General features: G+C 40.8%; 1 protein-coding gene across 2 annotated transcripts in view; it reads right to left on the minus strand.

The window, feature by feature from the left end:
* Positions 1-8,216: 8,216 nt before the first annotated feature.
* ABCA6 (ATP binding cassette subfamily A member 6) overlaps positions 8,217-21,832 on the minus strand; it is a 59,094-nt gene continuing 45,478 nt past the window's right edge. For both annotated transcript variants that reach the window (XM_082708306.1, XM_082708307.1), the window contains 13 exons: positions 20,765-20,842; positions 19,158-19,249; positions 18,119-18,239; positions 16,271-16,388; positions 15,172-15,263; positions 14,532-14,710; positions 14,004-14,079; positions 13,832-13,926; positions 12,476-12,595; positions 12,143-12,283; positions 10,691-10,770; positions 8,701-8,756; positions 8,217-8,569 (listed from right to left, as the gene is read on the minus strand). In XM_082708306.1, coding sequence (XP_082564432.1) covers positions 8,468-8,569; positions 8,701-8,756; positions 10,691-10,770; positions 12,143-12,283; positions 12,476-12,595; positions 13,832-13,926; positions 14,004-14,079; positions 14,532-14,710; positions 15,172-15,263; positions 16,271-16,388; positions 18,119-18,239; positions 19,158-19,249; positions 20,765-20,842 — 1,350 coding nt within the window. In that variant the 3' untranslated portion in view covers positions 8,217-8,467. The remainder of the gene's footprint in view (positions 8,570-8,700; positions 8,757-10,690; positions 10,771-12,142; positions 12,284-12,475; positions 12,596-13,831; positions 13,927-14,003; positions 14,080-14,531; positions 14,711-15,171; positions 15,264-16,270; positions 16,389-18,118; positions 18,240-19,157; positions 19,250-20,764; positions 20,843-21,832) is intronic.

Here is a 21,832-nt window from a genome sequence, read left to right on the forward strand (position 1 = left end):
CATCATTACAAGCTATACTTAGATTTGCAGAGGCTGCACACAGATCACTGGGTTTGAAAGAACTAAGCAATACTGACCTTGAATTTCTCCTTGGCTTTTGTTGACAGTGAGGGACTCTCTCACAGCACTATGTGAAAAGGAGGATGTGAGCAATGGTAGATAGATGCCAATCTCGGGACAGCAGACTTGAATGGAACCTGGGGAATCTCTCTTCTCAATTAGGAAATCCAAGCCTCGGTCCACAACGTTTTTGGCTACTAATCTTTCCGCTATGTATTTTTTACATATTTGATTAAATCCATATATCCAGAATCTTGCAGGAGCTCTTTTTCCTTCATAGAAATTATTTACTATTATATAAGAAACTCAGATGCTCAGCCTTTTTGTAAAAGATTGTCTATGAAAACAAAATTAATTTGTTAAACAAAATCGAAGACTGGGGCACCTGAGTGGCTCAGTGGGTTAAGCCACTGCCTTCGGCTCAGGTCATGATCTCAGGGTCCTGGGATGGAGCCCCGAATCAGGCTCAGTGGGGAGCCTGCTTTCCCTTCTCTCTCTCTCTCTCTGCCTGCCTCTCTGCCTACTTGTGATCTTTCTCTGTCAAATAAATAAATAAAATCTTTTTTAAAAAATCAGATAAAAATCTATTCTATTTCTGAAAAATACTGCTTACAATGTTACAATTATTACTCTTCTAAGCCCACCCTTAGAGTACTTTCACAAGTTTCCTGGTTTGCTTAGTGTAAAACTTAAAAAGCTGGAGGAAATGCTGAGCCAGTTCCCTTTTAATGGATCATTTGCGCCAAAATAGCACATGGTGTAATTTTAAGAGACAATCACAAGATTTCTACCAATTGCTGGACGATGCTATTGTATTTGTTCCCTCAACAAAGACATAAAATGGATGAATAGAATACAACAAAAATTCAAATCAAATTCAAACAAAACGAATATCCAGATGCCAGAAATCAAATTGGCGGGGGGGGGGGGGAGGAGCTAAAATAAGATTGTGATTTTTTTTTAATTTTTTATTTTTTATAAACATATATTTTTATCCCCAGGGGTACAGGTCTGTGAATCACCAGGTTTACACACTTCACAGCACTCACCAAAGCACATAACCTCCCCAATGTCCATAATCCCACCCCCTTCTCCCAACCCCCCCCAGCAACCCTCAGTTTGTTTTGTGAGATTAAGAGTCACTTATGGTTTGTCTCCCTCCCAATCCCATCTTGTTTCATTGATTCTTCTCCTACCCACTTAAGCCCCCATGTTGCATCACCACTTCCTCATATCAGAGAGATCATATGATAGTTGTCTTTCTCTGTTTGACTTATTTCGCTAAGCATGATACGCTCTAGTTCCATCCATGTTGTCGCAAATGGCAAGATTTCATTTCTTTTGATGGCTGCATAGTATTCCATTGTGTATATATACCACATCTTCTTGATCCATTCATCTGTTGATGGACATCTTAGTCAGTTAAGTTTTAGGTGGTTTGACAAAGGCTGATTGGTAAGACAGCAAAAACATAATTCGTATGTAAGAATAAAGAGTCCCATCTTCAGACAAAATCTGGGATTGCTCTTTTACAGATATCTCTGGAAGAACTGATAGATACCCCTTAAGAAGAAAAGCATGAAAGCCAGAAGGAAGTAGTTGGTTGTTGAAAACTAATAAATATATTGGTAAACTAAATAAATACTGATGTGCAATATAATGGTGATTGATTTGTGTTTGGGTGGAAGGAAGGTATTAGTCACAATAGGGACTAAAATATCAGGCAGCGATTGTATGGGAGAGGAGGGAGAGGTGATCAGAATTAAGTTCCCTTGAAATCTTATTTTTCAGGATGAGGACATAAATACCACTTAACTTTAAAAACGCAGTATCCAATATGGTAGCCACTAACCCCAGGCAAGTATTCAAATTTAAATGTTAAGATTTAAACCAATAAGATTTAAAATTAAGTTTCCTTACCTCTGACAGTCATCTTTCCTAGACCCATCTGATATTGAGGCTTCAGAGCAAACCACAGACTTGAGATCTGGAATCACAGGAGTCCAAAGGCATTGGGAAGCCTATCACTTTCTTTTAAAAAAAAAAAGATTTTATTTATTTAACAGACAGAGATCACAAGTAGACAGAGAGGCAGGCAGAGAGAGACGGGGAGGCAGGCTCCCTGCTGAGCAGAAGGCACAGGCTTTAACCCACTGAGCCACCCAGGTGCCCCAAGACCTATCACTTTTTATCATTCAGATGTGTCATGCTTTTATTTAGGTCCCCACTCGAATATGGCTTTTTTTCAAGGAACTAACAATATTCCCAGGAGTATGCATTCCCCCATCCAAATAAAGCAACCAAATGCTGAGCTTCTTATGGTCCTGGGAGTAGGGAAAAACAGTCACTCAAGGAATATCCCAGGGGGCTCCTGCCCAGGCCATTCCTAACGATGTTATCATTAGGGCAGTTCCTTGGACTTTTCTGGATTCATTAACTAGTCTTGATTGGTTCTATGAGTCACCACACCACTCAAATCCGTCCCAAGCGTTCTCTTCATTTCCAATTTTACCATGTCATCAATGTGGTTACCTTGGAGACCTGTATCAGGCCCAAATTCTTTCTGACCAAATTATGACAGTAAGCTGTGAGTTTAGATGACCTGTGACCACACAGGAACTGTGAACTGAGAACCTTCCACGTGAAAGTGGTTTACAGTTGGGTCTCTTCTGAGATTGAGATACAGAAGAAAGTGTTTGGGGAAAGAAAAAAAATCACTGGATACCTGTTATCTTTTGTGGGTGGTTGAAACAGTGTCTGAAACTGCCGATGTATTCAATGATGAGACATTATTTAAGCCTCAGTGGTCTGCTGTTAATCTCCATGAGCCGTAAGACTTTTGTACAGACCATTCAGGGCTCTCCTACAGAGAAGTCATTGCCACCAGCACTCCAGCTTCTAATGTGTCATTAATTAAAGAGGTAATCTCTCTGCCCACCAGGTATTCTGCATTGTTTTAAGTTAAGTACCTGTGTAGGCTTGAGAAATTCTAGTGGTCCCCATCCATGTCCAATTAAGACTGGCCGGAGGGTGGACTGTCATGTCTTCTATTTACAATATAAGGTAGGGGAAGTAATTGCTAGTCTGACATAATATCCACCCAATTAATACAGTCAGGTAAAAGAAAACCAACCGCCTCACATAAAGTTTGCTCAAAAATCCTAATTTTTATCTAAACTTTCACCTTAATCCTATCAACATTTTGATCTTCATTTCTTCCATGATCTAAATTAAGCCACCATTAAGATATCACTAACAGGTTTCAAATCTCAGTGCATTGACTCCCCCAAAAAGTTTCTCCTCCTCTCCATCCTCTCCCTGGACAATTTATCCACACTTGTGCCTACAGCATCAGGTCCCTACCAGGCTGTGCCAGAAGACCCTGGCCTCTCCCTCAACATTTACTCAACATTTACTTTGATTAATCTGCTTAATCTATACCTCAGGCCATTCTGGGTGGTGTTTCTCACATAACCTTTGTCCTCTGGCTTTTTAAATTCCTCCAAAGTGGGGTAAGTGGAGAGAACCTGCTTGGAGCCTTCTGGTGTCGGGGGACCCATGGGAAGTCTCACTGGTCCATACACGCTTTCGTAATGTTGCATCAGTACCTTTGTTTCAACACCATCCGTGTCTACCACATTCATCCCTTTTTCAATAACCATCTAACCACATTCATCCCTTTTTCAATAACCGTCTAAAGATATCCTCTTTGCTGGGTGGAGTCCTTGACACCTGTCTATCTCCACCATTTTCTTTTTCTCTCTCTTTTTTTTTTTTTTTTTAAGATTTTATTTATTTGACAGACAGAGATCACAAGTAGGCAGAGAGGCAGGCAGAGAGAGAGGGGAAGGAGGCTCCCCACTGAGCAGAGAGCCCAATGCAGGGCTCGATCCCAGGACCCTGAGATCATGACCTGAGATGAAGTCAGAAGCTTAACCCACTGAGCCACCCAGGTGGCCGCCATTTTCTTTTTAATTACTTTGGTGACTTCAGTATCAGGGAGATCCAAATGGGGAAACTAAGACAGCAACTCTGATAAAACTTCCCAGACTGTTCAGTTTTCCAAGAGTGATGTCACACAAGTTACCCATGTAACAGGGACCCCTTTAATCACAGCATTTACCACAGCCTGGTAATGGGCATATTCAGGGAGGGAATATCCTAGCTCCTGTACAGCCAATCCCCTGTGACTTGCCTGCAAAGTGTATCAGTTCCTTCATCTGAAGTGCTCCACTAGGCAATTACAGGAGGACATGGGCAGTCCTCCTTCTCAGGTGAGCACACCCTTAAGGTGGCTTTATCCAGCTCAGCAGGAATCCCTCAGGAATAACGTTCTGTGTGTCTGGATCACATATAACCATCTGTGATCGTTCTTTAGTGGGATGTGGATCCAGCTGCACCCCAGAAAGGCTCTTCCACTCTGAAACATTCAAAACCAAAGACATAGACCCCAGATTAGTTACTCTCTTAGTCCATTTTGGTAGAGATTCCTCAGGAAGCTGATAGTTCGGTCCACAAAATGAGACATCTCCTTCACGCTCTACCCCCTGGTTTTAGTAGTTTGTTGGTTGGTTTGTTTTGGTTTTGTCCTTCATCCACCACACTATTTCTTTGGTGATCAAAGGGTGATTAGAGGTACCTTCCTGGCATAATTTTTCCCTTTCTGAGCAGCTTTGAGGCTGGTGGTCAAAGCTCAGACTGACCCAAGTTTTAACTTGTTCCCACATCAAGGTTCAACTCAGAACTCTCTCTTATTTTAGCCATTCTGGATAACAATGACTGAGAGATTATACATTTAGCATGCTTATTATTTTGCATTTCCTTACATATCCAAAGAGCCACTCCTCAGGAGCTGGGTCTACTCTCATCTCTAATTCCACTGGCAACTTTTACTCTTAGTAACTGATCAAAGAGCAGCTGCATTTTTATACTATGAGGGACTAGGTAGCCATCCAGGGACCAAGAGCGCCTCATCTCAGCATCCCAGCCCTCCATTCTTTCTGTTCCCAAACCATGTGTTTCCATGAGCCAGAACTGTTCTAGCAAATTCCACTTCATTGACACCAAATGTCTGGGAAAAACTGTTTTTGTCCTTTGTGTTTTCCTTTGTTCTCATACTTCTGGCCACCAAATGTGGTGGGTTTTTTTTTTCCCCCCATACCAAACAATTCTCCAAAACCATCTCAGTGTCCTACAATTGGTTTAGTTCTGACACTATCTGTCTGGAGTTAGCATCAGATCCCACCAGTTACTCGCCCTGTCTCATAACACTGACCCAGCTTCAGGTGCCAATCACGAAGCCCCATGTCATCTCCTTTACTTCTGACCTTCCAGCTATAAGTGGGGCTCCCATGACCTCATCTTTGGGTTTGACAATTTGTTATAACAGCTTACTTCCTCAAGGGAACAGTTACCACCTCAAGGGAACCCTTACTTATGTTGACTTGTTCCTAATATAAACAATATGATAAAGGATTCAGATGAACAGCTAAATGAAGAGATACATATGATAAGGTCTGGAAGGGTTCCAAGCATAGAGCCCCAGTCACCCTGGAACTGGGATGCACCCACCACCTTCCTAGCACATTGATGTGTTTACCAGCTTTGTCACTCTCTGAACCCAGTACTTTTGGAATTTTTTGGAGGTTTCATCAGATAAGCATGATTGACTCGCAGCTCAATTTACAATGCTTCTCCCACTTCTGGAGAATGAGGATGGGGTGGAAGTACCAAGCTTTCAATCATGGCTTGGTTTTTCTGGTGGCCAGTGTTGATCCTGGAGCCCACCAGCAACACCTCATTAGAACAAAAGTTACTTCTATCACCCAAGAGACCCTTAGTGTCTTAGGAGCTCTGTGTTAAGAACTGGAGTCCAAAACCAAATATTAGAAGGACCTGGAAGCAGAGATCATTTTATGCATTTTACGCAAAGGAATAAAAAGAATTGCAGCTAAGACCAGCTTACGTGGAGCAGAAACCAGTAGAGCCGTAAACTAGGAACAAACAACTTAAATGATAATTCTGATGATTTGCTGGAGCCTGAGTGAGAAGGACGAGGTAAGAGTAGGACATTTTTGGGGTCCATAGCATTAGAGGGGCCAGAAGCAGATGTGTGTAACTGGAGGAGGGCAGAAGTTATACGCCTGGAGGGCTACATCTACTGTCTGAGATCTGGAACTAAAATGAGGACAGGAGGGACTAGATCCTCTGACTTCTCTCTTCCACCTTTGCATCTATTGTTTCTTTTGGGAGGGGGATAGTAGGAAAATAATGAACCAAACCAGCACAGGACCTGTCTACAACAGAGTTTGAGATGATACAACTATATAATCCTTTCTTTAGTTTTATTCTCATCTCCTTCCCTTTTCATACCTATTTATCTTCTCTTGAATATATTCTTAATAGAAACCCAAGTTTTCAAAAGCGCCCATATTATGATGGATTTAGCAAATCATGTCTAACTTAATCTTCTAAAATATTTATACATCTCCTATTGGTTATTCAGTACTTTGTAAACATAATTCTACAACAGTTAAGAACATTAGTAACTTATAATGAATATAGGCGAAGATTTCACCATCTTACTATGTGAAATGGTTATATATGTTGTGATCTCAGACATTTGAGCAAGACAGGAGAATTTATTGCTTGAATTTTAGAAATAATCTAAACCCAACTCTTATGATGATAGGAATTTGCTTTTACGGGGCACTAAAGTATCCTGAATAAATAGTAAGCTATTGATTATTTATCATAATGTTCTAGATATAATTATGATATGTAATATATGCAGGTAAAATATTTAATTATGTGAGAAATGGGTAAGAAAATGATTAAAACACAAAAATAAGTGAACAAAAAATACAAATAATTAACACAAAATAAAATACAAACATATAGCACTGGAACTTCACCATAAGTATGAAAGTAAATTAAAACAATTTCAATGTTACATCAGCAAGTATGCATATATAGTTAAGAAATTATATATACTGTAATGATTTCACTTATGTAAAAGAGTATACTAAAGAAAAAAGAAACTGATTTTTTTTTTTTTTTTTGGTATGGAGGAAGTGTGGTGATCTTTTATTCAATTGTATTCAATTTTTGTGTTTTTCTCCATTATACAAAAATCCCTCAATGAGCATAACAATGTGTTTTAAGTTATATAACATATCACCCAAAAAAAAAAAAAAAGCATCAAAAATACTGCTTGGTCTTCAAAATTTTTCTCATGATATTTAAAATGAAATAGCTATAATTTAAGGAAAAAAATAAAATTACTTGTAAAACACACTTTTTTAAAAATTTAGTAATAGAAATGATTTATACCTATGTGTGTATAGATATAAAAACACATGATGTACACACATAAGAAAGAAGTGATTTAAAAATGGCAGTAAATACAGTTAACCCTTGAACCACATGGATTTAACTGTACAGGTTCACTTATATATCGTTTTTTAGTGTACAGTACAATAAATGTATTTTTTCCTTATGATTTTCTTAATAACATTATCTTTTCTCTGGCTGACTTATTATAAGAATATGGCATATAATGCATATAACATGCAAACTGTGCTAATTGATGATTTATGTTTTGGGGAAGGCTTCTGGTCAACAGTAGGTTATTAGTGGTTAAGTTTGGGGGGGACTTGAAAGTTATACTCAGATTTCTGACTACACAGAGGGTTCGGCACCCTTAACCCCTGTGTTGTGCAAAGGTCAACTGTACACAGAAAACTACTGATGAGTTGGTGAGGGAAATCAGCACTCGCCTCCCCCAATCATGAAGTAGCATTCAAAATCTTAGAAAACTGAACGAATGTTGCTGTGACGTCCCTCCTTTCCACAAGTTATGTTTGAAAGCTTATCCGATGCACGTGCTCGTTCAGAGGTGAGTCCAATGCACTCCTCGCTCTGAATTTCAAAACAGTTTCTGAAAAGACTTCAGAGAAAGACTCTTAGGTTTTACTTGTGTTTCAAAGCAACCTCATAAACCCAAGCTTCCCAAATGCATGCTGCAATCCTATAGCTTCTGGCTGTTGAACAGATCCCTCGTATGGCTCTGCTACGGAATTTCTTAGTAAGTGTCATTTTTCAAAGTGATAATGCCATGTTTGAAGTTATACTTCAAAAAATTCCCAAGTTTGTGGTTTTATTTCCACGATACCTGCTACCTGGTCTTCAGGTAAAATTTATTAATACTTTATATTGCCTTTATCACAGATTTTCTATCATTCCTAAATTTAAGGGGAGGAATGATTCTGACATGAATTCATTTGTTAACCAAATGTACAAAATATACCCTGATGTTGATGTTAATGATTTTTAAAATTATACATACTGCCAATTATTACATAGAATATAAGCTTATATGACACAAAGTATTAACAGGCTTGAGCTTTTAAAAGTCATCTGCAGGAGAGAGGAGTTCCAATCTCATGGTTGTATCAATTTCTTCTTCAAAATTTCCCAGCTCCTGCTCCTTAGAAAGCTCTAAGAATACCTAAATAGGAGACAACGCAGAAAGAAAAGAAATGAACAAGTTGGATATTGTCTTAAAATAAATAGAATATATGCATAATTACTTTCATGTGAAATTTATAGGAATGATACAAACCATAAAAGCTGACCCACCTTTTCCAGTGTGCACTGAGAGAGGCTGTACTCTTCCAGGTTAAAGTTATGTTTCACTGGGGGAGAAAAAAAGATTACTAGTAGAGGCTTACAAGATGTTTATTACCAAGAATTTTTTCAAAGTTATACAAAATAAAAATACACACAATTAGTATAAATAGAATATAAAGCTGAATAAACAAATGCTTGGAGAAAGAAGGGAGATGTCAAAAGTCGTAGATTTCATATAAGTACAAATTAAATTAACTCTGATGTGAGAATTTTCTCGTATCACATTTTGATACATTTTATTACATAGTATATGTGTCCTGGGAAACAGAAGATCCTTGAGGAATTACATAATTGATTGACACATTCTTTCACACAAGGAAGATTTCAATCCCATTCCTTTCCCTATGAAAGGACCCAATGCTTTTGTGTAACTGGCTTCAGCCAGTTTATCTGCTGTACCCAGCTGGAAGCTGGGCATCTCTGCCAGGAAACCAGATGTACGTCTTCACATATTCACAGCTCTCCACTCATACACTGAGATCTTCTGTGTGTGTCCACGCTTGGTACCAGGGACAGAGTTGCAGTGAAAACAAAACCCTGCCTTTGTATATAAACCCCTGCATTCTAGTGGCAGGAATATGGGCATTAAATAAAGGACTTAAATATAAAATAAAGGAAATGATGATTGCTACTACACAGGAAAAATAAATCAAGCAGAGGAAACAGGATGTGCCAGGCACTTGTTTTTAACAGGATGGCTGGGGTGGACCATAGTTAGAAGGTAAGAATTGAGCAGAAACTTGAAGTGAGAGAACATGCTGGATATCTGGAAGTAGTAGAATTTCAAGAAGAAGGATCAGCGAAGGCAAAGTCCTAAGGCAGGAGTATGCATGTCTGGTAGCCTTTAGGAGGAGCTAGAAGTCAGGGTGTCTGGACTGGAGGGAGTAAACTGGCGATTCATGGTCTCTCAAACACAATGAACCTGGCACAAGTCTAAACACTCTGTAAATGAATTCATTTAATTTTCCTAATGACCCTGCCCAATTGGGCACTGATATTACCCCCTACTCAGAGACAGATCACCTAGATGTGCAGGGTATCCATAGCTTTACCCAGTGCCTCCCAGCTGGTAGAGAGGCAGACACCGAACTTGCAGCTCCCCACCACTAGGCTGCGTTAGAAATTACTCCAGGACAGTCTGCTGCTGGGACTTCCCCAGCTGGAAGCAGAAAAATGATGATGGAGAGAGAACGTTGACAATTTCAAATGGCAAGAGGAGTCAGGCACGATGGAGGGGACGGGTTTAGTGGGAAGGCAGAACGCGTAGCCCAGACACAGAGACGTGGATGCATGGGTGGAAGGTTTTCTGTGGCTTTTATTTTATTAGTGAAATACAAAGCAAGGGCATCAACCGAGGGAGAAAAGCAAGAAGGAGATGGGTGTGTGAGGAAAAATTTCGGACACTTGGTGTGAATGGGTTGTGCATACACAGACAATGCAGCGCCCACTAAGGGGCTTTGTCAGGTTAACGTTATGAATTCACAGCAAACCCAGCCAAACTTAGTTCTGTGTTTTCTGTAGCTTCAGTCCCTGCCACAGAGATTAACCTCTTTCCAGAGAACTGGATTAACCACCGTTGGAGTTAAATCCCACTATTACCTACCATTAGAATTCTTAAAATCATTAAGCATTTGCACATTTTTAAAATGGATTACACAATTACCTACCATGAAATTATTACCTGACGCTGAACTGATTTTTCAAAAGTTTTCTTTTACAATGGTAACTCTTTTTTTTTTTAAAGATTTTATTTACTTATTTGAAAGATGGAGATCACAAGTAGCCAGAGAGGCAGGCAGAGAGAGGGGGAAGCAGACTCCACACTGAGCAGAGAGCCCGATGTGGGGCTTGATCCCAGGACCCTGAGATCATGACCCGAGCTGAAGGCAGAGGCTTAACCCACTGAGCCACCCAGGCGCCCCACAATGGTAACTCTTACCTGCCTCTAATTTGCGGAAGGTCTGAGATAGAGGGTAGACATCCGCCAGAGGTAGTTTATAGACCAAGAAGGAGAAGTACCTGGGAATATGAAAATGTCATATCTGACCTTGAGTTTCAAGGGGGGAGAAAATGGCCATCAAAATAAATGCTGATATTAACATCAATTTCCTCTTACAAAAATAAAAGTAATACAAATAAATATACAGCTTATGTAAAAATTGAGTAAAACAACCAATGCGACATTCTTAAAATGTCTTTGGTGGCTGGCTGTTGGAGATAATTCTTCTAGAAATAAACCAGCCTAATTGCTTTTATGCTCAGTGTATGCAAACCTTTTGCTGTTGTGGTTGAATGTAGACCATCTGGACTATCCCCTTTGCTTAGCTTAAATTAGTTGGCAATTAATTCATTCACTTGATATTTCATCCTTGTGACCAGAAAGCTAAGGAAAGGGAGATGTGGGGTTAAGAGAGAAGGACCTGATGGGAAACGTTCAAAAGGCTTTAACTATAAACTTCCCCAACCTGTGAGGAAAGGAGGAGTCCGACGGGGTCTGTGGCCTTTTGCTTCCATGTGCCGCTTTCAGCTGATGACCTGATGCCCATTCTCAGCTCATTCCCTCATAGTGTGACACTCCCAGGAGGCCCTAGAGCTGCCCAGACCTCCAGGGTTGGCCCTCTTCAGCCCAGCACCTGTTCTTTCAGGCTTGCCACTCACGGTCTTCCCACTTACTTCGTGACACCAAGAGTGCCGTAGCAGGACTGAGTTGCTTTCCCTGGCATAGTCTCTGATAATTCCATTATATTTACGCTGTGCTAAAATGGAAATGCCACTTGCTTCTCTGGTGTGCTTACGCCTCCAAGGAATTCTAAATTCTGTTCTAGTTCTACCTCCTTGCCCCCCACCCCCCAACACACAGACATACACAAACACACACACATATAGGTACACACACACACATTTCTATTCTTCATTTTGAGGCATGAAAACTCATTACAGGGAGATTATTTGAGTATCTCGATGGTTGTTTGTTTTCAAGAGGGGAATTCACCTTAAATAGTTACATCTTTTAGACAGTAAATATTTACATGTTTTAAATATTTTCAGGGAGGTCTGTGGAGGGTGCCGTGGGTCCAAATCGGGTCCCATGAAGGGTTCTGGGCATGAGAAGTTCCTAAATTTTTCTACATCCTCCTCTGAGCTGGAGACCAGCCTTGGATGGCTGAGGGGGCCCATGTAAGGTGTCCCCAAGCTTTCCTTGGGACAGGAGGACACAGCTTCCTGGGTGGGTCCCAAGTCTCTTCCAGTCTGGAGGAGTCAGCAAATCAGTTTTTGAGGTCCCTAACTTTTATTATGAAGTCAAATCACCCTGAAGTCCTCACAGAGCAGAAAAGAAACCACTGAGTGGGTCAAGTGGGTAAAACCAACACATTTCTCCATCGTCCTTCACCTTTCCTGCGGTGCAACCTGTGGGAAGAGCTTCAGCATCTCCGTGTGAACACAGGCGACTTGGGCAGCTTCCTTCACTCTCAGTTCTAGGAGGTAATCCTTGCCGAGCTTGTCTTTCAGGTGTTGGATGGAGCCGATGCACCTACGGGCAAGAAGGAAAACATGTCGGAAAAAATACTGCCCTTACATTTTTACCTCCTTCAATTTCAAATGCAGGGGAAAGGGCATCGCCGGGAAACTGAAGGGAAGCACTCCAGCTGTCCCCGGCGATCTTCCCTTTTCCATGGGGAATTTCATTTTGCGGGTCAGGCCCAGCCTCCAGAAAGACACCCACCTCAGCCTTCCAGACACCATGATAGCGATGCGGTCACACATGGCCTCAGCCTCGGCCAGGTAATGGGTGGCCAGGAGAGCTCCTTTCTCTGTGTTTTTAATGGATGCCTGGATCACCTGCCTGAAAGGAGCCCCAAAATATCATTGTTAAAAAGGAGGATAGACAAAAAAGAAATGGAGGAGAAATTGTATAGATAAAACGAATCAGATTTCTAATTAAAAAACCAGAAATTTGAATACTGATTAGGTTTTTTGATAACATAAATGATAAAGAGAAGTGTTTAATATTTTTAGGTAGGCTTGGTGGCGCCTGGGTGGCTCAGTGGGTTAAGCCGCTGCCTTTGGCTCAGGTCATGATCTCAGGGTCCTCGGATCGAGTCCCGCATCGGGCTCTCTGCTCAGCAGGGAGCCTGCTTCCTCCTCTCTCTCTGCCTGCCTCTCTGCCTACTTGTGATCTCTGTCTGTCGAATAAATAAATAAAATCTTTAAAAAAAAATTTTTTTAGGTAGGCTAGTGGTATTCTGGTTAAGTTTTTAAAAAAGAGATCTTTATATCTTTTGTATAAATTAATTAATATATTTATAAATAAAGGAAAGGCTGCCTAATATTTGCTTCAAACTGATAGGAGTGGAGAAAAGGAAGTGGGTAGAAGTATAATGAAAAAAGATAGGCCTTATATGGGTGACTATTGAAATAGGTCATGGGTATATTGGGTTCATACATGATTCTCTTTACATTTGTATAAAATTTCCACAATGAAATTCTTTAAAGAGATAGGGAAACTATTGGACAGTCACAAATATGAAATTAGATTGGATGATTTTATTAATCCAAATGGTGCATCCTAGAAAGGAAAGTAAAAATAATTTAAAAAACTAAGAAAAACTGGATAAGCAAATTTGACAGATTTGGTAAAGGGGGAAAGAAAAGGAAACGGAGAAAGTAGGTAACTTAATAACCTCTAAAAAAAGAAACAGTTACAGATACCTCAATAATTTAAAAAATTTAACTCCAAATTACAAGACCTAAAATTCCAACAAAATACTTAAAGGATATTTTTTTAGCATTAATACCACATAAATATGATACAAAAGAGAATCTATTTATTTTCCTAATGATATGGATTATCTCCACTAAATTAGAAATCAGTGGATTTAGATTTTTCCAAGATCAGAGTTTTATTTAGTCTAGAAAAAAATTTTTTAAAGTAAGCTAAACACCCAACATGGGGCCTGAACTCACAACCTTCAGATCAAGAGTTGCTTGCTCTACCGATTAAGCCGGCTGGGTGCCCCATCTAAGCTCAGTTTAAAAACACAAGTTTGACAGGAGGTTTGCACTCGTGTATTATGCTTACCACATTTGCTGCTGCCCTGCTGGGTCCATGCCTGTTGAGGGTTCATCTAGGAGCAGGACAGGTGAATTTCCCAGGACGCTCAGCACAAAACACAACTGAAAGGCAGAGAAGCACCTTATTTAATAGCTGCCACCCCATCAACCTTCAGAACACCATCCCACATCCCACATACCTTTCTGGCGGCTCCTGCCGTTAATTTCTGCACCTGAACATCTAGCTGTCCGTGCAGTTTGAAAGTATCCATCAATCTGTTGGAAAACAGGAGAATATCCATTCAAAAGAGGATCTTTGTAATTCCGCAGAAGATTACAACAGCATTGGAAGGAAGCTAGGCACTACTACTTGGAAACTCATGATCCTAGAGAGAAAGAGTTTGTTTTGGAATAGGAAAGATTTTTCATCTCATAAAGAGTTTTAAAGAATAGCTAGAATTTTGATTTTGGAACTGAAGTAGATGATTATTTGTGGTTATTCACTCATTGAACACTATCAATTATTTTATGCGATTTTTTTTTTTTAAGATCCCTCAATCGAGGATGCTGGAAACAGCTCCTGTCCCTCCATCCCTGCTCTACTGCTGATACTCTTGGACAAGGTGCAGACATCATTTCTACCCTCCATTCTTCATCAGTGAGTTCAGCATCAGTGGAACAAGCTTTCCTGGCTCTGGACACAAAAGAATCCCGTGACTTCTCTTTACCGTGAAATGGCAATTGTGGCGTCCCCTTTCCTCAGCCCTTTGATGGCGGCAAAGATCTCCAGATGTTCCCTCACTGTCAGGCTGGGCCAGAGCACGTTCTCTTGAGGACAGTATCCTGGGAAGCTGACTGTGTTGTCTCCCTGATGATCCCAAACCAAACCACATCCTTTCAGTTCTACCTAAGAAAGTAAACTGGTTTTAGAAACACATGTAGCCTTTTCTCCAATCTCACACTCAAGAAACTGACATGTAGCTAATAAATACATAAATTTTTTGAGCATCAAAGAAATATATTAGTGAAATCTTATGGTATTTATCTTACTCTGTCTGACTTATTTCACTTAGCATTATACCCTTTATAATCTACATTGTTGCAAGTGACAGAAATATTGAAATCATTATATTATACACCTAAAAGTAATATAACACTGTATGCTAATTGTACTTCAATAAGAAAATGTTTAATTAGAAAGATAAATAACTACATAAAAATTAAAAAGTTAAAACAATATAGAAATTCACACATTTATTATGGAAAACTATTTAAATTATTAAAAGTAGAGTCTTATAAAGATATAACCTACATTTATCATGAAATGTCTATTTTGGGAATGAAAATCATTGTGTCATTTCTTACTACCTCTCCAGCTGTTGGTTTCGAGATCCCAGAAATCATTCTAATAGATGAGCTTTTACCAGCACCGTTAGGTCCTAGCAATCCCAAAATTTCACCTGAAAGAGAATCACTGATTATCAGTCTTAAAAGTGAATTATCATAAACCTGTTTATTCAAACCTTTTGAGATATGTACATGCCCCAGTACTGTTTTGAGATTTTTAACATGTATGTAATTCAGGTTACCAAACCATGTTCTCTAACTCCTATAATTATAAGAAATACTAGTGAAAAGCGTATGGATTTGATGTCAATAAGTCTTTTGTTTTCCACATTACATTTTCAGTGAAAAAAATGAGCCAGATTCTTTTTGTTAGTAGATGGCTAATGTGCTAAGTACATGTTTAAGTGATTCCTAAACTTGGGAAGTCAGGGACATTTTTTCCATCTTTAATTCCCCCACCTGTGTCTAAACCACCACCATCTTTCATCTGAACTAATATAAATTTAGCCTCTTGTCTGCCACCCAGATTTACAAACAATAGCCGACGTGTTAATTTTTTTTTTCAAAACTTAAGGGGTACCCAAGCTAGCTGAAAACCTTCCAGTGGCATTCCACCGATCTGCTATAAAAATCTAAAGCCTTCACCGTATTTCACAAAGTGGGACCCAATCTGACCCTGCTCCCCTCTCAGATTTCCTCCCTTGCATCTGTACCTGTGTCCACTGCCTCGTCAGGCCTCGAACATTCCAAAGGCAGCCCCAGCTCTGAGTTCCTGCCCTCACTCTTCTCTCTGCCCGAACCCTAAGTGAACGCAACCCCAAGTCACACAATTGAATGCTCCGCACAGAACTTGCTTCTGTGATAACCGACACTTCTCTTGATACGCTGTTTTTGGTTTTCAATCCTCTCGGGATGTAAAAATCTATGAAAACAGGGACTTTCTTAATTCCTTCATGATTCTATTCCAGAACCCAAAGGTCCCTAGCATGCTCAAGAAATATATGTTGAATGAATGAACGCTTGCATGCATGCTCTGGCAAGTACAATGGTACCTATACCAGAGATGTTCAGTGGGCATTTCTGAAATAATGGTGAATCGGGTTAAGTGATTCTTCCGAACCTTTTTTAACACAGAAGGAGATATTTCTGGCTGCTATTTTCTTCCTCCTCTTGGAGAAGCAGCTTTTCTTCTGACCTGCGTACTCTTTGTGCAGACAGCTGGCAATTATGACGGGTTTCTGGAATAGAGGACAGTGTGCTTTTTCCTCTTAACCTTCAGAGACTTTACGTTCCTATGTTCTCATTATTGCAAATTTTCTTACTCTACGTCATAAAACAAAATCTATTTTATTTTCATTTTTTAAATGTTTAAAAAAAGATATATGCATTGATTTTGAGACAGAAAGAAAGCACAGCCTGGAGGGGCAAAGGGAGAGGAGGAGAGAGAATCTGGAGCAGACTCCCCGTTGAGCATGGAGCTCTACACAGGACTTGATCCCACGACCCTACGATCATGACCTGAGCCAAATCAAGAGTCAGAGGCTTAAAGGACTGAGCCACCCAGGTGCCCCCAAACGGAGTATATGTTAAACTGATAGTAATCTATATTGCTTGTTTCAAATGTAACCTGCATTCATTGATGCCAACAATATCTCTAAATCTCTTAAATCTATCTTCTAAAATAAAACAATATAGGGGAGCCAGGGTGGCTCAGTCGGTCACGTGTCTGCCTTCGGCTCAGGTCACGATTGCAGGGTCCTGGGATGGAGCCCCGTGACAGGCTTCCTGCTCAGCGGGGAGTCTGTTTCCGCCTTCTGCCTCTGGCCCGACACCCTGTTCATGCTTAGTCCCTCTCTCTTTCTCTTGCAAATAAATAAGTAAATAAAATATTTTTAAAAAATAAAATAAAACAGTATAGCTTCAGGGAAACTGGCTCATTGCCTTCTCAGGAGAGTCGAGGCTCATGGACTCATCACAACATCTAAGTCAGACAAAAGAATAACCCTTCAAATCCTAATCCCTATTCAGCATTTTATAACAAATCTCACACAAATTCTCCAACTCATGAAATTTTTTGGTTTTGAAATTACGGCTCTAGTTATCAAAGCCTATTTTCCTCTAAAGAACAATAAAACCATTATGTTCCGTGTGTGCTCCTTTGAGCTTCTGGGATACTCTTAAGAGGCATCTACATATTTAAGAACAATGATAATACACCAAGCTCCCAACTTTCGAAATGGAAACCAGCATATCAACCTCTCTTCTTGATAGTTCTTTTTTTTTTTTTTTTAAAGATTTTATTTATTTATTTGACAGAGAGAGATCACAAGTAGGCAGAGAGGCAGGCAGAGACAGAGAGAGAGGAGGAAGCAGGCTCCCTGACAAGCAGAGAGCCCGATGCGGGGCTTGATCCCAGGACCCTAAGATCATGACCTGAGCTAAAGGCAGAGGCTTAACCTACTAAGCCACCCAGGCACCCCTCTTCTTGATAGTTCTTGAATGTAGGTCCATTAACATCCACTCTGTCACTTGCTTTTCTTTCTTTCTTTTTTTTTTTTTTTTAAGAGGTATTTTATTCATAGGGCACCTGGGTGGCTCAATGGGTCAAAGCCTCTGCCTTTGGCTTTATGGTCCCAGGGTCCTGGGATTGAGCCCCACAACGGGTTCTCTGCTCAGCGGGGAGCCTGCTTCCTCCTCTCTCTCTGCCTGCCTCTCTGCCTACTTGTGATCTCTGTCTGTCAAATAAATAAATAAAATCTTTAAAAAAAAGAATTTTTTTATTCATTTATTAGAGAGAGAGAACAAGCAGGAGGGAGGAGGAGCAGAGGGGGAGAGAGAAGCAGACTCCCTGCTGAGTAGGGAACCCCGTATGGGGCTCAATCCCAGGACCCTGGGACCAAACCCTGCCCCGATGTCCGACACCCAACCAGCTGAGCCCCCCAGGCGCCCCTGTCCCTTGCTTTTCTACCTCGCCTGCCTGCGAAGTGGTCAGGGCAGTTGCTGCTCTTTGCCTTTCTGCTTTAACATCTTCATCCTCATCGACAGGTTCTTCGGGATTAGGTCGAGCACCTCTCCTTTGGGGGGAAATTCTGTAGAGAAATGAAACGTAGGACATAGGGTTTTCTTTTTAGTCAGGACGTCCCTCCAATCAGCTTCTCTGTGGTTTTGCCCTCGTTTCTCTCAGTACGCTGGTGATGGTCGTGGCCCTGGGAATACTGCTTCTGCTTTAGCCGAGAATTCCCATCCCCGTTGCCAGAATCCCCTTCTCATTGCTGTCATTCTTCCAGTGAGAATCTTGGACCCTTGCCAGTGTGCTGGCAACGACTGCTGCTTCTTTAAAAATCAGGTCACCTGCATTGTCTCTGTTGACTCTGAGCCCATCTGAGTCACACGGACATTTGCCCTCAGCATCTTTCCCTGTTCACCTTTCCTGGAGACCTTGTACAATGTTCATCTTTTTCTCTCTTTTTAAAGAATTTATTTATTTGACAGAGAGTGAGAGAAGGAGAGAGAGGACAAGCAAGGGAAGGAGGAGGGAGAGAGGAGGAAGCAGGCCCCCCGTTTAGCAGGGAGCCCAATGCGGGACTCGATCCCAGGACCCTGAGACCATGACCTGAGCTGAAGGCAGAGGCTTAAGCCACTGAGCCACCCAGGCGCCCCTGTACAATGGCCATCTCATGGAACACTCTGACCTACAGTAGGCTGCTCAGCCACTTCCACCCCATCTCCTCTTTTCAAGGACGTGTGATCATCTCAGATGAAAAAATGGCGTATCTGAGTACTCATCAAACTCCTGAGAACTGAAAACCTCCCTCCGCTGGTTAGTGGCAGATCTCTGGCTGAAAGTCCTATTACCAGGCAATCAGCCAGGAATCCATGGACATCGTGAAAACCGGCATCCTGCTTACGTTGCGAATATCAATCCACATTAACAGGTCAGTAGTGCGGCCCACTATGGGGGAACGTTAAAGTATGATATTAAGCTCGAATTTAAGTTTTATCCCAACCTGAAAACGGGATCCTTTCGCATTATTTTCTTTCCACATTTTGTCTCCAGGCATCTTAGGATAAAAACAAATAACAAAGCCTGCAAGTAAGGCTAGGAACAAAGAAAAAACAGTTATATATAGGCACAAGTTCACAAATATTCCTTAAACATCTGAATTAAATTGGTGTCCTTTGTCTTCAGGTAAAATACATATGAGAACCATTTTTACAAATCAGGGGGAAAATCCAGCTTGGTGGCACCTGCCTCTTTTCTTCTCACAATCCACATCCTGTCTGTCAACCAATTCTATCTGCTTTACCTTCAAAATTACCCAGAACCCAACTTCTCGCCCCTGCCTGTGCTGCTCCCGCCCAGGTCCAGGCCATCATAATTTCCCATTACTATAGTGTAACACCTTGTTACGTAGCCTCCTCCCTCTTCTCCCTGTGCCCCCAACATCTGTCCTCAGCCCAGTCACTAGAAGTACTCTTTTTATCATATGGTTTCACTTATTTGTGGAGCATAACAAATAGCATGGAGGACATGGGGAGTTAGAGAGGAGAAGGGAGTTGGGGGATATTGGAAGGGGAGGTGAACCATGAGAGACGATGGACTCTGAAAAACAATCTGAGGGTTTTGAAGGGGCAGGGGGTGGGAGGTTGGGTACCAGGCGGTGGGTATTATAGAGGGCACAGATTGCATGGAGCACTGGGTGTGGTGCAAAAAGAATGAATACTGTTATGCTGAAAATAAAACATAAATTTTAAAAAAAGAAGTACTCTTTTAAAAAAGTAAGTCTGATCATATTGCATTGCTTAAAACCATCCAGTGATTCTCGGTTACTCAAAGAAAATTTAAAAAGTCTTTGTAGGGACCTAGACTGCTCTGTGCAGCCCCTTCTGTCCACCCTGTGCTTCATCCTGTGCTTTCATGACCTTCTCTTGTGCTACTCTCCCCTTGGGCATTTGGCCACAATCACCCTGGCCTCCTGGCTGACCCTGGAACAAGCCAGCATCACCTGTGCCTTCCTCCTAGAATGTTCTTTCCTAGGCTATCCCTGTAGGTTGCCTCCTTGTCCCCCTCATATCTTTGCTTCTCAATCAGGCTTTTCCTGACTGACCATCTGACACCATATATATTATCTGTTTCCTTCCGCCACGGTATAAATGAGAGCAGGCACTTCTGTCCATATTTGCTCCTCTGCCTAGGAAAGCAGTGACACATTGTCAGTGTCGGCTTAAATACACCAATATAATCATTTTCCCCTTTCATTTTTATTATACAACGTTGCCCCTTTTATCTCTAATTCAAAGGATTTCAGTTACATTGCCCTTGTATTTCTTACAAGGTCTCTCAAATTTGGAGACGGCGATAAACAAATGGGAAAAATTAATCTGATATTACATTCTGGACCTACACAGTCCACACAGGCACATAAAAATAACTCATGATTTGGAATCATGTCTGAATGGTCTTATTCTGAGTCTTATTCTGAGACTATATTAAAAACATATTCAAAGTTGGCACACATTAGACAAACAAAATGGTTATGATACCAAATGCTAACTATCCCCTCCAAAAAAATAAAAAATAAAAAAAGGTGAAGAGGTAGAAAGTCCGTCTTACTATTAGGCATACTAGAAGATCAACTCCACTCGGGTCATATTTGTGGTCTGGGTATTTTGGTTGGTGTTCGTAAGCTCTCTGCAAAGACAAAAAGAAAAACACATAAATGCAAGTTCATCACTTCATGATTTGCATTTCAATAATATGGAATTTGACATATTGCATTTTTCCTTCATTAAGCATGATTCCCCCCTGTGTGCACTGGTGACAAGCAATTCCCTGCAGAAAAGAAAGTGGACCCCCACTCAACACTATCTCTCGGTGAACAGGTAACCTATGTCTGTTCCTCTTTTCCGATTTTTTTCTTTAATGTTTAGGTTTAGGGTTTGCCTCAAGTCTACTGAAAGCATAACAGAGAGAGGAACCTGCATTGTGAAAAGTTAACAGGGGAATGACCGTGTTTGTCCTAAACGTTCCTCAAGAGTCTTTTCTGGACCCCTTCCTACCTCAGTGGTGACTTGCCCATGAAAATAATTAGTCCCATAATGTTATTCTTTCTTCATCGATCAATGCCTTCAGAAAGTAACTCATTCCTCCTAAACAATGTATGACAGATCTAGGTTAATGTAGCTCAGTTCGTAGGTCTGCTTACATCTTAGGAAGGAAATGCTTTAAGCAAAGGAATGAATTTCTAATTGAGAATTCTAAGTGTTGCTCAATTGATGGAAAAGTGCTTTTATGATTGGAAATTCAGAAGTTTTATTCTCTCTCTCTCTCTTTTTTTTTTAAATTATGTTATAAAAAGTGCTTTTGTAGACAGAAGTCTTTCCCAGGATCCCAAGAACACAAGCGATGAGGGCAGCTTTCTCTACTTGCACTGAAGTTTCATCCAGAATGGTGCGGGGCTCTAAAGGGTATGTTCCTGACTGAGCTCTTGGGGTCATCCCATCATACACTTCTTTCCGGTTAAATCAAGGCTTCTTTAATGCCTCCTGGTCTCTCTTCCTTCAATGCCTTTGCTTCTCTCCACAGAACATGCTTACCTTCTGCCCTACTCTCTTGCTAATGAATTCTAACTCATTCTTCAGGATTCTGTTTAAGCATTGCTTCCCCAGGAAGAATTCTCGG

Source organism: Mustela nivalis (genome assembly GCF_964662115.1).
Source record: "Mustela nivalis genome assembly, chromosome: 17".
Lineage (NCBI taxonomy): Eukaryota > Metazoa > Chordata > Mammalia > Carnivora > Mustelidae > Mustela > Mustela nivalis.